Here is a 13,556-nt window from a genome sequence, read left to right as displayed (position 1 = left end):
TGTGCAGGTGTGAATACAGGTGTGGGGGGATGTGTGTGGTGTGTGCAGGTATGGGGGCAGGAGTGGAGGGAAGGTAGGTAGTGTGTGCAGGTGTGGGGGCACAGGTGTGTGTGTGGGAGCAGGTGGAAAGGCAGGTGTGTGTTGGGGACAGATGTGTGTGCAGGTGTGAATACAGGTGTGGGGGGGGCTGTGTGGCATGTGCAGGTGTGAAGGCAGGAGTGGGGGGAAGGTGGGTGGTGTGTGCAGGTGTGGGGGGACAGGTGTGTGTGTGGGAGCAGGTGGAAAGGCAGGTGTGTGTGGGGGGACAGGTGTGAAGACAGGTGTGGGAAACAGATGTGTGTGTGTGTGTGTGTGTGTGCCGATGTGGGAAGGCAGGTGTGTGTGTGTGGGGACAGGTGTGTGATGTGTGTGTGTGTGCAGGTATGAAGGCAGATGTGGGGGGAAGGTGGATGGTGTGTGCAGGTGTGGGGGGACAGGTGTGTGTGTGTGTGCCGATGTGGGAAGGCAGGTGTGTGTGTGAGGGGACAGGTGTGTGGTGTGTGCAGGTGTGGGGGCAGGAGTGGGCAGTGGTTGGAGCAGACGGCGCGTTGTCTCCTGAGGCCCTCCCCCTTCCCCCCCGCAGGTGGTCACCAACAGAGACACCCAGGAGACCCTGCTGTGCGTCGCGTACGTCTTCGAGGTGTCAGCGAGCGAGCATGGGGCTCAGCACCACATCTACCGGCTGGTGAAGGAGTAGAGACCAGGGACAGGGAGGGGGTGACGTCACGTGTGCAGGGACGAGGGGAGGGGCCCCACAGGGGCAGCCCCCCGAAGCACCGAGAGTTGAGGTGGTGACTCTTCTACCCAGGAGCAAACTCTGCCTGAACCCGCAATTGCCCAAGCCCAATAAACCCCAGCTCTGTGCGTCTTCAGAGGCCCCGTCTGGCTGCGCTAGCCCCGGGAGGGCTGAGGGAGAAGGGGCCGGACCCTGCCCCGGGCGCAGCTGTGAAGCCAGGGCTCCATGGACTCGGCCAGGATGGTCACCAGCTGCCAACGTTCAAGATGGCATGTCCCCGAGCTGCCCTGGAGGCCCTGCCCCCGGCTCTGGCCACAGTGGGAGGCCTGGGGACGGGCGCGGGTCCCCAGCCTGCGTGTCCCGTGCAGGCACCTCGGCCACGGGGAGCGATGTGTCTGCCCCCCTTCCCCCACCGCCTCTGCTGCTGCTCCCCCTGAACAGCCGATGGGGAGGCCAGCCCAGCTTGGGGGTGGGTTTCAGGTGTGGAGGTTAGACAGGGGCAATCAGAGCTCTTTAGCTCCAGGGGACGTGAAGTCTCTGGCCACACCAGCTGCCCGGGGGGTGGGTTCCAGGTCGGGGTAGCCCAAGACAGAGAGGGTAGGAGTGCTGGGGCCAGCTTCTGAGAGTGGGGGGGGGGCCCTGGGGTCCCTCGGGGTCCTCTTCGGTGGTGAAGGCCAAGACGTTGGTCCGAGGTCTGCACTGTTCTGGTGGTCTCTGAGACCATGCGCTTGGTATGCCTTGCCATCTCACAGCAAACGCCTCCCAGTCAAGAAGCCTGCTGGGTGGTGACCACCTTGGAGCAGCCGGGCCGACCACCCCCTCCCTGGACGGAAGGTTCTGTGCCCCCTGGGGATGGAGGAGTGGGGGAGTGGAGCCCACCCTGGGCCTGGAGGGGACCCCTCAGCTGAGGGAACTTCCCTGGTCTGTTCCTCCTGGCAACTAGCCTCAGTCCTAGGGCTTCCCACTGCCCGCCCTGTCTCAGCGTGTGTGTCCTTTCCTCCCTGTAGAGGAGGACGGCCTTAGTGAGGAGGACGGGTCTGTATAGAGCCTGATGCAAGGTTCACTAAAGAGTTGCTACCATTCTCCTCCTGGCCCTTGGGATGTGGGGAACCGGCTCTTTGCTGCCATCTAGTGGCTATTTGCTGTCATCTTCCCTAATAGGGAACCACACTTCAGGAGCCTGGAGCCCAAGGGGAGCAAGAGTCACCTGCAGGAGTTTTGTATGCTGATCTCTCAGGGACATGTGTGGGGATATGAAGTGAATAAGATGGTGCTGAGGAGGTGTTGTGTGGTTAGGAGCCAGGGCTCTGGAGTCAGCGGCTAGGATTGGAATCCTGGTGCTCAGCTTTGGACTAGTGTGGCCTTGGGGAGGTTACCTAATTTCACTGTGCCTCAGTTTCCCCATCTGTACAATGGGTATAACAATAGTACCTACCTCGTATATGTAGAGTGCCTAGCATGGTGCCAATCACACGAGTGTGTGCCGTGAGTATGCATTATTATTAATAGCACTGACTCTTTGCAGTCTGAGGAGTCAGCTTGGGAAACTCTTAATTGGGGGTGGGCTGGTCCTCAGAGCAACTGGAATTCAGAGGTGGGAGGGGGTGGGGCGTGGAAGGTTCAGAGAAGAGGCGGAAATTGAGAGGGGCTGCTTCTTGAAAGAGAGGCATTGCCTAGATAAGCAGCCTGAAGAGGCAGTCTGCTGGCAGCTCTGGACAGGGCAGGCGGACCAGCCCTCCAGGTTCCTTCTGGACAGCTGCTAGACCCTGGGCTAAGTCGTGTCTCCCTCCTGGGTTCCGGGGCCCGCCTCTCATCTATAGACAATGTGATGTGGAGGGAGGCGAGGGGTCCCTGAGTCCCTGAGAATCGTCTACTATCTTTGTGTGGTTTGGGTCTGGGGAGGCTCTCCTGCCCACCCCTGGTCACTGTCACGGCCTCTGCCCTCCCACCTCCCCACCCTTGTTCCCGGAGCTGTCAGGATAAAGGGAGCCCGTGACCTCTGCGTCCCCACAGGACTGAAGCTTCGGACAAAACACTTGCGTGTGAGCAGCCTTGGGCCCTGGGACGGATGCGCAAGCTGCGCCCATCGTTTTGTGTCCTGGGTCTAGGGAGTCCATGTAGATGTTGGGGCCAGGGGCTGGCTGCGAGTGTTCCCTTCTCTTTAGGACCTGGTCTCAGCAGCCTAATGGACAGTCACCTACTTAGAGCTGGAAAGTCCAGACCATTCCACCACCGAGAACATAGATCTAGGCACCTCTCCCTGAGGCACAGTGCAGACCATGACCCATGGGGCCAATAAATGGGAGATCCCACCCGGCCTGCTTCTCCTGCGCCGCCATCTCACACACATCCCCTCCTAGCCACTCTCTGCCTTTAGTCTTGGCCCCTCATGTCCCCTGGCCAGCAGGCCCCCAGAGAACTGTCACTCATTCTTGCATGGAGTGACACTCCCAGCATGGAGCCACTTCTCCTGCAGAAGGGATGCTGGCTCCTGCCTGGCGGGGCAAAAGCATTCCACTCACAACCCATCAGGGCACCTGTCACCCATCCCTGGGCATCGGGGCTGAGACATCTCTTCCATTCTCACCCGGGGGTGCTGTGCTCTCCCCATTTTAAAGATGAGGGAAGGGCGTCCAGAGAGGCCAGCTAACTTGCTTGGAGTGTTCTGGAATCTGAATGCATGTATTCACCAGCCTAACATGTGTTTATTTAACTTCCGGTTCATGCCAGGCACAGGGATGTACCGATGGCTGAGACAGATGGGGTCTCTGGGAAGCTTATGTCCTACTGAGGAGGGAAGACAACCCGAGTGGGTAAAGGATGGGCAGACTGATGGGGGACCACCAGGAGATGAGAGAGGACCTGGGGCCTGGGGAGGGTGGTGTGTGCCTGGGGACAGCAGGGAGGCCATGTCAGGAACCGAGAGAGGGAGCTGCAGGTCCAGATGTGGCCCAGCTCCTGGCCCCCAAGGTCAGGAAGGGCTTGGATTTTCCTCTGTATGATGGGAGGTCCTGGAAGGATCTTAAGAGAGGGAGTAATACCGTCGAGTCTGGTTTCTGGGAAACGACACCAGGCGGCTGTGGCCCGCAGAGCAGTGTCATTGTTTCCGAGTCTGTCTTATCCTTGGACTCAGCATCAGGGGCAAGGGAGCCACTGCAGGACAGAGGTGTCCTGCTCTGTCACCTTCTACAATCCAAACCCCACGTCTGGGGCACGGCAGGCGCCTGGTGAACATTCCCAGGTGTGTGATCCCTGCCTTTGGGGCTGTGAGTGAGGGTCCTGGAGTCTGTGCGACCCTTAGCGATAGGACCCTCCTGATGGCACTAGGAGCCAAGAGGTGGGGACGTGGAAACCGGACGGTGCCTGACCCGTGGTGTCTGGTGACTAAGCAGGGCCCCGACAGTCATCAGGGACTTTCCATTGAGTGGGGGTGCTCTTCCTAACGGGGGGAGCCCCATGCAGCAGGAGTTGAGGGGCATGTAGACTGGATCCAACAGGTGAGGAGCGTGGGGCCGGGGCACCTGCTCCCCTCCCACCCAGCCAGGGGCGGTGCAGCCCTTACTGGCAGGGATGGTGACCACAGGGAGCCCCAAACCCTGCAGGGACAGGGCCACCTGTGCACATGTGGGCCACATCTGCCCGGAGGAGGGGCAGAGCTGGAGCTGGGCTGTGGCCCATTTTACCTGGTTATCCCGGGGGTCACTGCGTTTGACCCCTTCTGACATTACTGTTGTGTCAGCCAAGAAAGGAAGCAAGAAGGTGAATCTGGAGCAGTTGTTCTGAGGATGGAAACCCGGAGCCAGGTTGCTGGGGGCTGAGTCGGTTTCTTACCAGTCGTGTGGCCTGGGGCAAGTGACTTAGCTCCGGGAACCTTTGTGACCTCGTCCGTGAAACGGGAATGGAGTGGGCTGGTTGTGGGCTGCTGTGGGGAGGAGGGTGAGCACACGTGTGAGGGGGCAGCCCCACACCCAGCTCAAGGGGCACACGGCGGGGTGCGACGCATGAAGAGGTTGGTCCTGACTCTGCCCCTGCCACCTCGGCCACACACACTTACACGTTCACACTCACAGCACACACACGGGCACACACATTGCATACACACCATGCACACAATGCAGCACACACAACTACACACATAGACACACACACCTACACACAGTCATATACTCATCACACACACATGCACGTACCACACTCCTACACACACACTCACACTGTAACACACTCATACACACACATGCAGTACACATTATACGCACACACTCACACATAGACATACGCACTATCACAAACATACTGCATGTACCACACACCTACACACACACACTCAACATCCATCATATAGACATACTTGCACTACACACACACACGTATGGACACGTAGGTGCCAGCACACGCACACACATTCTTAGAGAAACAAAAGCTCTGCTCTGACGTCCTTGCAAAGGCAGAGAGAAGGGACTTCCTGGTGGTCCAGTGGTTCCGACTCTGGGTTAACAATATAGGGGGCATGGATTCGAATGCTGGTTGATCCCACATGCTGCGGTATGGCCAAAAAAAAGGCAGAGAGGAGGCCTCGGGGCGCCTGGTTCAGCAAGGAGGCCACCGTTTTAGACTCTCCTCCTCACTCCATGGGCAGGTGGTGCGGTGGTGAGGTGGGGGGGGTGTTGGAAACAGGGAGCAGGTGTTCTTCATTGGGAAAATAACTCTGGAAAGGGAGCGCCGAGCCGCTCCGATTGAGAAGCTGTCCGGAAGTGGGTTTTGTTTCACTTCCCGTGACAGGATGGGTGAGTGGGCCTGTGCCTCTGAGGAGGGCGGGAGGCCGGTGGGAGGAAACGGTGTCCGGATTCATGGGTGTCTGATATTCAACCTCAAGTGTTTGTATTTTGCTCTGTGAACCCCCTTTGTCTCCAAACCTCAGTAAAGTCTGCTCCACACACAAAGGCGTCTGTGCGGTGCTTTCTTTGTATGGAAATGAAGGAGTCCCTGTGGACGGAAGACAAGGCAGCAGGTCCAGCTGGCCGGCCGTCAGGGAGGATGAGCCTCGGCCGCCACCCGGGCCAGTCAACCTCCCCTCCTCCTTTGAGACCCCGGGCTCTGTGTGCACCGTGGTTCTAGACGCAGAGCGTTAGGTACTCAGTAAACAGCAAATGGACTTAACACCCCCTGCATTCAAAGAGTGGTCAAAGCCGGAGGTTCAGGCCGGGCATCCTTAGGGATGCCGTCCCTAAGTTGGCCTTCTGGGAACGTGACGTTAGCCTTGACCCGGGAGTGAGCAGGCCCACGGGGCTGGCTCTCCAAAATCAGAACTGCACGTTATAGTGGACTGAGGGGCCCAGACACACTTCAGTCCACCCTGAGCTGCACCGCTCCCTGGGACCCGGGACCCCTCCCAGGGGCCCTTCCTCCCCTGAGGGGCCCAGACACACTTCAGTCCACCCTGAGCTGCACCGCTCCCTGGGACCCGGGACCCCTCCCAGGGGCCCTTCCTCCCCTGAGGGGCCCAGACACACTTCAGTCCACCCTGAGCTGCACCACTCCCTGGGACCCGGGACCCCTCCCAGGGACCCTTCCCCCTGGGGAGCCGGGTCACTGGTGGTGGGTGTGTCGGGGGGCGTCTCAGAACACAGTTTGGCCGTTTCCTGTCCACCGCCTGCCTTTGTAGAGCCTGGCAGCTAAGAAAGGTTTTTATTTTTTATTATTAAACCTTTTTTGTATTGTAGTAAAAGTCACACAATATAAAACACACTGTTTTCAGCATATTTAACTGTACAGTTTGGTGACACTAAGTACGGTTTTTATGTTTTTAAATGGCTAAAAAGAAATCCAAAGGACACTAGCACATGGCCTGTAACAATGGTCTGCAGTTCAAGTCCCAGGGTCGGTAAATTGGGCGTCATTGGACTGGGCTCTGGTGGCTTGGCTCACAGTGGCCCTTTCCAGGAACTGCTCCCAACTCCTGAGTCAGAGCGTGACCAAGGGCCTCCCTCAGAGCAGGGGCCAACGAGGGCCTGTCCACAGTGACAGCAAGAGCGGCCACATGATGACCTGCCGAAGTGAGACCCGCTGGGAGGGCGCTGAGGTCGGAAGACGGGCAAATTCCATGGGTGCAGCTGGGGTGGCATCCTGCCCCTGTCTCAGGGGCCACATCATCACTGGTTGACCTGAGTGAGGGTAGCAATCGTTTCAGGGGCGTGCGTCCCATCCCAACCTGACCTGTTTCCTCCGGATCTGTTTTAGACTTTGCTGTTTGTACTGGAGCTTTAGCTCAGACTCCCAGTCATCCTTGATCATCCACCCAGTCATCTGTTGGTCGTCTACCTCTGCTTAAAAGGGTCCCAGATGCCGGTGGGAGACTCTGAGCAGGTGGGCAGCTATGAGCGGGGGATTGGCTTGTCTGTGACCATCTGGTGGGGTTCTTGTGTTAGGGTGCAGTCTGCTTTAGGGCATTGCTTCCTGGCCTCATCTGGTTCCGTGGAAAGTTCAGTTCAGTTCGGTCGCTCAGTTGTGACTCTTTGCAACCCCATGAATCGCAGCACGCCAGGCCTCCCTGTCCATCACCAGCTCCCGGAGTTCACCCAGACTCACGTCCGTCGAGTCAGTGATGCCATCCAGCCATCTCATCCTCTGTTGTCCCCTTCTCCTCCTGCCCCCAATCCCTCCCAGCATCAGAGTCTTTTCCAATGAGTCAACTTTTCGCATGAGATGGCCAAAGTACTGGAGTTTCAGCTTTAGCATCATTCCTTCCAAAGAAATCCCAGGGCTGATCTCCTTCAGAATGGACTGGTTGGATCTCCTTGCAGTCCAAGGGACTCTCAAAGAGTCTTCTCCAACACCACAGTTCAAAAGCATCAATTCTTCAGCGCTCAGCCTTCTTCACAGTCCAACTCTCACATCCATACATGACCACAGGAAAAACCATAGCCTTGACTAGACGGACCTTTGTTGGCAAGGTAATGTCTCTGCTTTTGAATATGCTATCTAGGTTGGTCATAACTTTCCTTCCTAGGAGTAAGCGTCTTTTAATTTCATGGTTGCAGTCACCATCTGCAGTGATTTTGGAGCCCCCCAAAATAAAGTCTGACACTGTTTCCACTGTTTCCCCATCTATTTCCCATGAAGTGATGGGACCAGATGCCATGATCTTCGTTTTCTGAACGTTGAGCTTTAAGCCAACTTTTTCACTCTCCACTTTCACTTTCATCAAGAGGCTTTTGAGTTCCTCTTCACTTTCTGCCATAAGGGTGGTGTCATCTGCATATCTGAGGTTATTGATATTTCTCCCGGCAATCTTGATTCCAGCTTGTGCTTCTTCCAGTCCAGCGTTTCTCATGTAAGGGCTCCCCCAATTTCCTGCCATGGAGAACCGTCAAGCCGCGAGCTTCTTATGAACCAAGTGGGAGAAAAGTGCCCCAGTGTTGCCCACGGACCCCCTGTTCTGCACAAGCCTCTCATGCTCGCTTGGATCTGGTGTCCCCCAGCCCATGGGGAAGAGCTCAGACTTCTGCCAGAGCTGGGAGGGGGAGCTGCAAGGAGTCAGGAGGGGCTCTGGGGCATTGATCTCTTCCTGAACTGACTTGGAGCAGCCCCCCACCCCCAGCCGCCACCTCCACCTCCACTTGCAGAGACCCCCAGAGCTGTTGGCTCTTGACTCTTGGCAAGTTGGGTCAGTGGTAGAAACCATGCTCCTTTCTGGCTTCCTCTGGGTTAGGGTTCTGCTCTCTTGGTCTGCTAAGTCAGCCACCACCCATTCTGTTTTCCAGCTCCTGAACTTCTTCCCCATCTTCCTGATCTTGTTGAGATTTATATCTTTAAAAAAAAAAAAAAAAAGATTTATATCCTCAAGGATTTATATCTTAAAAAAAAAATCCCTATGCAGTCATCTTAGAAGGATTTCAAGAGAAAACAAAGATGGATTTGTGGAATCTGCCACCTTTGTGCTGAGTCACTTATTTGAAATGTCAATCTGGCTGTCAGGTGAGGATAGATAAGTGGAGGGCAGGGGTGGGGGGCAGCAGGGAGACCCCATTAGGAGGTGGCTGCAGAGTTGAGGGGAGTGACAGTGCTCTGGATGCAGGTTAGTGGAGGAGAGGAAAGAAAGCCAATGACCTTGAGATGTGTTTGAAGACCGTTACTTTGATTTCCTGAGTCTTGGGTCCAGGGCGGGCAGGAAAGTGAGGAAGCAAGGTTAACTCCAAGATTCCTGGCTCAAGTCACATACTTACAGTGATGGGAGAGACTCAAGGAGGAGCAAATATGCGGGTGGAGATCGGAGCTGAGCTGAGATCCCTGTTAGACCTCCCAGTGGAGGCGTCCATAGCAGCTGCCCTTGCGATTCTGGAATGAAGGGGAGTGGTCAGGGCTTGGTCTAGGTTTCACTGGCGCCTGGGTTGGTATTTAAGCCCTTGAGACTGGATGAGATTACTTAAGAGGAGAAGATGGCTGGAGAAGAGGAGGTGTCGCCAGGACTGCCCTGAGTCTTTCCAACATTGAAGGGCAGAGGAGAGCGGCGAGGAAAGCAGGAAATAGTGGTTTTCTTTTCAGTTGTAAAGAGAAAAGCATTTCTAGGGGAGCTGTGCACTAGCATGTAGATTAAAGTGAGGAGAGAGAAATGATCATTTGGGGCAGAGATGCCCTGGTTTCCCTTCTTCCTGAATAATAGGACCCCCCATTTTTAGCTGGGCACATGGCCCTCAGAATAAAAACCATATTTCCTAGTCTCCTGTGCCACTAAATGAGGCTAAGTTTGACCAATGGAGTCAAATAGAGCTGCAGTTTCCGGAAGTGTCCTAATAGGAAGAGGGAGACTTCCCTGATTATCCAGTGGCCAACAATCCACACTCCGAATGCAGGGGCCTGAGTTAGATTCCTGGTCAGGGAACTAGATCCCACATGCTGCAACTAAGAAATGGGGAAGTCAAATAAATTAATGAAAGAAAGCATGCTCTTCTTCACCTCTCCTTCTTTTCAGTTGACTGGATTGTGATGTAATGGCTGGATTTCCTGCAGCCATTTTGTACTAGGAAATAACCTTAGGAATAGAAGTTACCAGTGGCAAACCAGTAAGGTAAAAGGGTCTTGGATCTTTGGTTCCATGAAGCACCATTACAGCTCTGGACTGATTTTATATGAGAGAGAAATAAACTATCTTCTTTAAGTCACTTTTCTTTTGTGTTTTTTTTGTAATTTGCAGCCAAACATATTTCTAACTCGTGCATCACGGCATAATGTTTGAAGCATGAATGGCTATAACAACAACAGGAATAATCCCACTCCTGACTCTAGCACGTTCAGTTTACAGAGCACTTCTTTCTTAAGGTTTGTTTATTTATTTTCGGCTGTGATGGGTCTTTGTTACTGCTTGAGGGCTCTTTCTAGCAGTGGAGAGCGGGGGCTACTCTCTGCTATCACATGTGGGCTTCCCTTGCTGTGGAACACAGGCAGGAGGCACGTGGGCTCAGTTGTCGCGGCGAGTTGCTCCTCGGCATGGGAAATCTTCCGGGACCGAACCTGAGTCCCCTGCATTGGCAGGCGGATTCTTAACCACCAGACCACCGGGGAAGCGCCTACACAGCACTTTTAAACACACTGTCTTGCTTGGTTTTGCAGCTGCTCTGTGATGCTGTAGACGCTTTCTTCATAGATGAAGGACCCGAGGCTCAGAAGAATCGCTCACGCATGTCACCCGGTCACTACGTCGCAGATCTTGTGCTTCCACCTGGATCCTCTGGCTCCTCGCCTGGTGACTGTAGTGGGGAGCAGGTTAGGAACATGGAGGAGGTTTTGTTCCAGATGCTGGTGCTGGGCGGAGAGCTGGGAGCTGGCCCCGGAGACCCTGAGAGTCACTGGCAGTCATTGACAATGGAAGCTTTCTCATCTCTTTGGAAAATGCTATTTGCACAGGGGTGGAGACTGTGGAGGATAATTAGAGAAGTAAAGATCAGACAACCACAAACACCGGAGGGAAATGTGCATGCCAGCTGGCGGGCGAGCAGTCCCATTTTGGAAGTAATTGGGTAGCAATGAGATGTTCAGAGCAAGAGCCTGCCGAGCATCCTGTGATGGGGGCGGGGACGGGGAGGTGTTTTCTTGATATCAAAGGGGATCTGCTTCTCTCTGCAGACTCCCTCCCAAAGGCGAGCCCAGCACTTCTGAAGCTTGGCACGATTCTCTGCTTCTGCTTTTCCTCTCCAGTCACTACTTGACCGACTTCTTTCCAGTTTCTTTCTCTGAATCCCCCACTGATCCTGATGTAGACACTTTGTGGAGGCTGTATATGCCTATATCACTTGGAGACTGTGGGGGAGAAACAGACTTTAAACTGATTATGAGTTTGCACCTTCCTAACAGCAAGGGGCGGCAGAGGATGAGATGGTTGGATGGCATCACTGATTCAACGGACATGAGTTTGAGCAAACTCTGGGAGATAGTGAAGGCCAGGGAAGCCTGGCATGCTGCAGTCCATACATGTCATGGAGAGTCAGACAGAGCTTGGCCCCTCAACAAAAACAAACAGCAAGTGAAGGTGAGATGACTTTTCAGTGACTGCTAGAGGTTACGAAGTTGGAAAGTGCAAGCTGGAATTCAAAGCAGCCTTGGGACTCGAGAAACCACACACCGCCCACTCCCCCAACTCCTAGCTTTAGCTCTAGAAAACCAGGAGCCCCCAGGGAATGCCGTTCTGTCTAACCCACCCAGGCCCCCTTTAATCTTGACAGACTGCCCTGGCCCTGCTCCTGGAGGCACATTAAAGCAAGCCTTACATGCCTGCTCCGGGGAACGGCCCGGCTCCTCCCCACTTACTGCAGGCCCACTTGCTCTTCCCCTTCATCTCCCTGGGTCTTGGATTCCTGGCCGTGGTCCCTGGCTTTGATATTTGCTTCTGCTCCCTTGGGTTTGGCAACTCATCACATTCCCCTTGCAGCTTTGGGGGCCTCAGTTCTCTCGATTGCCGTCTGCTCTATTTCTACCTCTGGTCTGTGTCCTCCCTTGGCCTTGAGTGAGGACCACCCTCCTCTGGCCTGGGCTCTGAGATGGAAATGGTCTTCAACTCTTATTTCAGCCAGGGGCCTAAGAAGACCCAGATCTACTCTTGATCATAGTTCTTCTCCCTCGAGAGAGAGAGATGCACAAGTGAGGCTCAGCAAGGCACTGACCACTGTCTTTATCAGCTGAGACTTGGACCCCAATGTCAAATTCTAGAAGGGTTGGCCTGGAAGCCTACAGCCCAAATAGGCCAAGTTTATCCCATTAAACAATTGCTGAGCACCTGGGATGTGTCTGGCATGGTTCCCGTGTCTGCTCCTGGGACGCAGCCGTGAATAGAATCAAAGTCCAGGTCCTGGGAGAGCTTATATGCTAGCAGGGGATCACACAACAAATAAGCAAAACTGGGCTGCCTTCCTGTTCTGTTTATCCTTCCCATGGCCGTACCCAGAGAATCTTGGATCTGGTCTCTGTGATGGAGGAAGTGAGTCAAGGGCAACAGACAGCATTTGCTTCAATGACTCCTTAGAGGAGACAGTGACCCCCTGGCCCCCCTGTAGTGTGATAGCAAGACGGCGTGTTCCAGCCACAGAGACACAGACGTGGCCGATCTGGTTGAGGGGGCAGCTCTGGCCCTTGGTAAATGGGACCCCCGAGAAGAGCCACATCCGTGTGTGCTCACGTGGGCAGAGCACACACTTAGGGCTCAGAACCCATATACTCTCACCCGCCTTCCTGGGATCAAAATCTGCAGGTGATTCCTACACACAGTGCAATCTGAGAAGCAACAGGCTAGGCTTTCTAACCAGGTGCCCACCACCCGTGACTCTTCAGTGATCACTCCTCCTTCTGGGAGGTGGAGCAGGCGATGGACTTCCTCCCCTGGGAAAGGTGTGCATTTGATCAACGTGCTCATCACTGGTTTTCTGTTTGTTTGTTTTGCTTTTGAAGAATTAGTGGCCATCTTTAATATGCAGCAGAGAAGGGTCTGGATTTTTAATCAAATCAGTTAAGGCATTGCCGTTAGTTATTTATTTTTAGTTTTTTGGCCGCACCACATGGCATGTGGGGTCTTGGTTCCCCACCAGATTGAACCCAGGCCCCCTGTTATGGCCACACCACCTGGCATGTGGGGTCTTAGTTCCCCACCAGACTGAACCCAGGCCCCCTGCACTGGAAACACAGCGTTTTAATTGCTGCACTACCAGGGAACTCCCCCTCATCATTGTTTGGTTTAGTTACTATAAATAAAATAATATCAATAAAACTAGAACTTAAAAAGTTAACAAATTCAAAAAAGGATGCTTCCTTTTCATTTGACTTGTAATATTTTTAGTGGTCAAAAATTTCAACAATATCATTCTACACCATTGTATTACTTTATAAACTACTAAGTCACTATTAATTGAGTTTTTAATGCCCGAGGGGAAACTTTCATGCATGGGAAAGAATACTTAAGTTATTTGTGTATTTTAATTTTTTTTCGGTTGATTAAAGTTGTAAATTTTAAAGCCTGATTTTATTAAGTTCAACTTGCAAATCCTGCTATTTTGTTCAGAAAGCTGGTATTTTATGTTAAATCTCTTTTTCTTTTTGATTAATGTTTACTTTCCTTACAAATTCTCTAAACATTTACTATCACTTACAAACTTGGTTAAATTAGCTTAGCAAAACTATAATTAGGCACTTCAAATATCTAACAAGGCACACTTACAAATCTAACAAAATCTTAGACAATTAGAATGTAATAGTAGGAACACACACTATTCATGAAACATAGTAAGATTCAACTTAC

At 53.6% G+C, this 13,556-nt stretch overlaps 1 protein-coding gene across 2 annotated transcripts in view; it reads left to right on the top strand.

Moving 5' to 3' along the window:
• Window positions 1–5,718, top strand: part of TEAD4 (TEA domain transcription factor 4) — a 66,733-nt gene extending 61,015 nt beyond the window's left edge. For both annotated transcript variants that reach the window (XM_059887106.1, XM_059887105.1), the window contains one exon: window positions 623–5,718. In XM_059887106.1, coding sequence (XP_059743089.1) covers window positions 623–736 — 114 coding nt within the window. In that variant the 3' untranslated portion in view covers window positions 737–5,718. The remainder of the gene's footprint in view (window positions 1–622) is intronic.
• Window positions 5,719–13,556: the final 7,838 nt, after the last annotated feature.

This window comes from Bos taurus, chromosome 5, assembly GCF_002263795.3.
Source record: "Bos taurus isolate L1 Dominette 01449 registration number 42190680 breed Hereford chromosome 5, ARS-UCD2.0, whole genome shotgun sequence".
Classification (NCBI taxonomy): domain Eukaryota; kingdom Metazoa; phylum Chordata; class Mammalia; order Artiodactyla; family Bovidae; genus Bos; species Bos taurus.
This window is presented reverse-complemented; position numbering and strand designations above follow the sequence as displayed.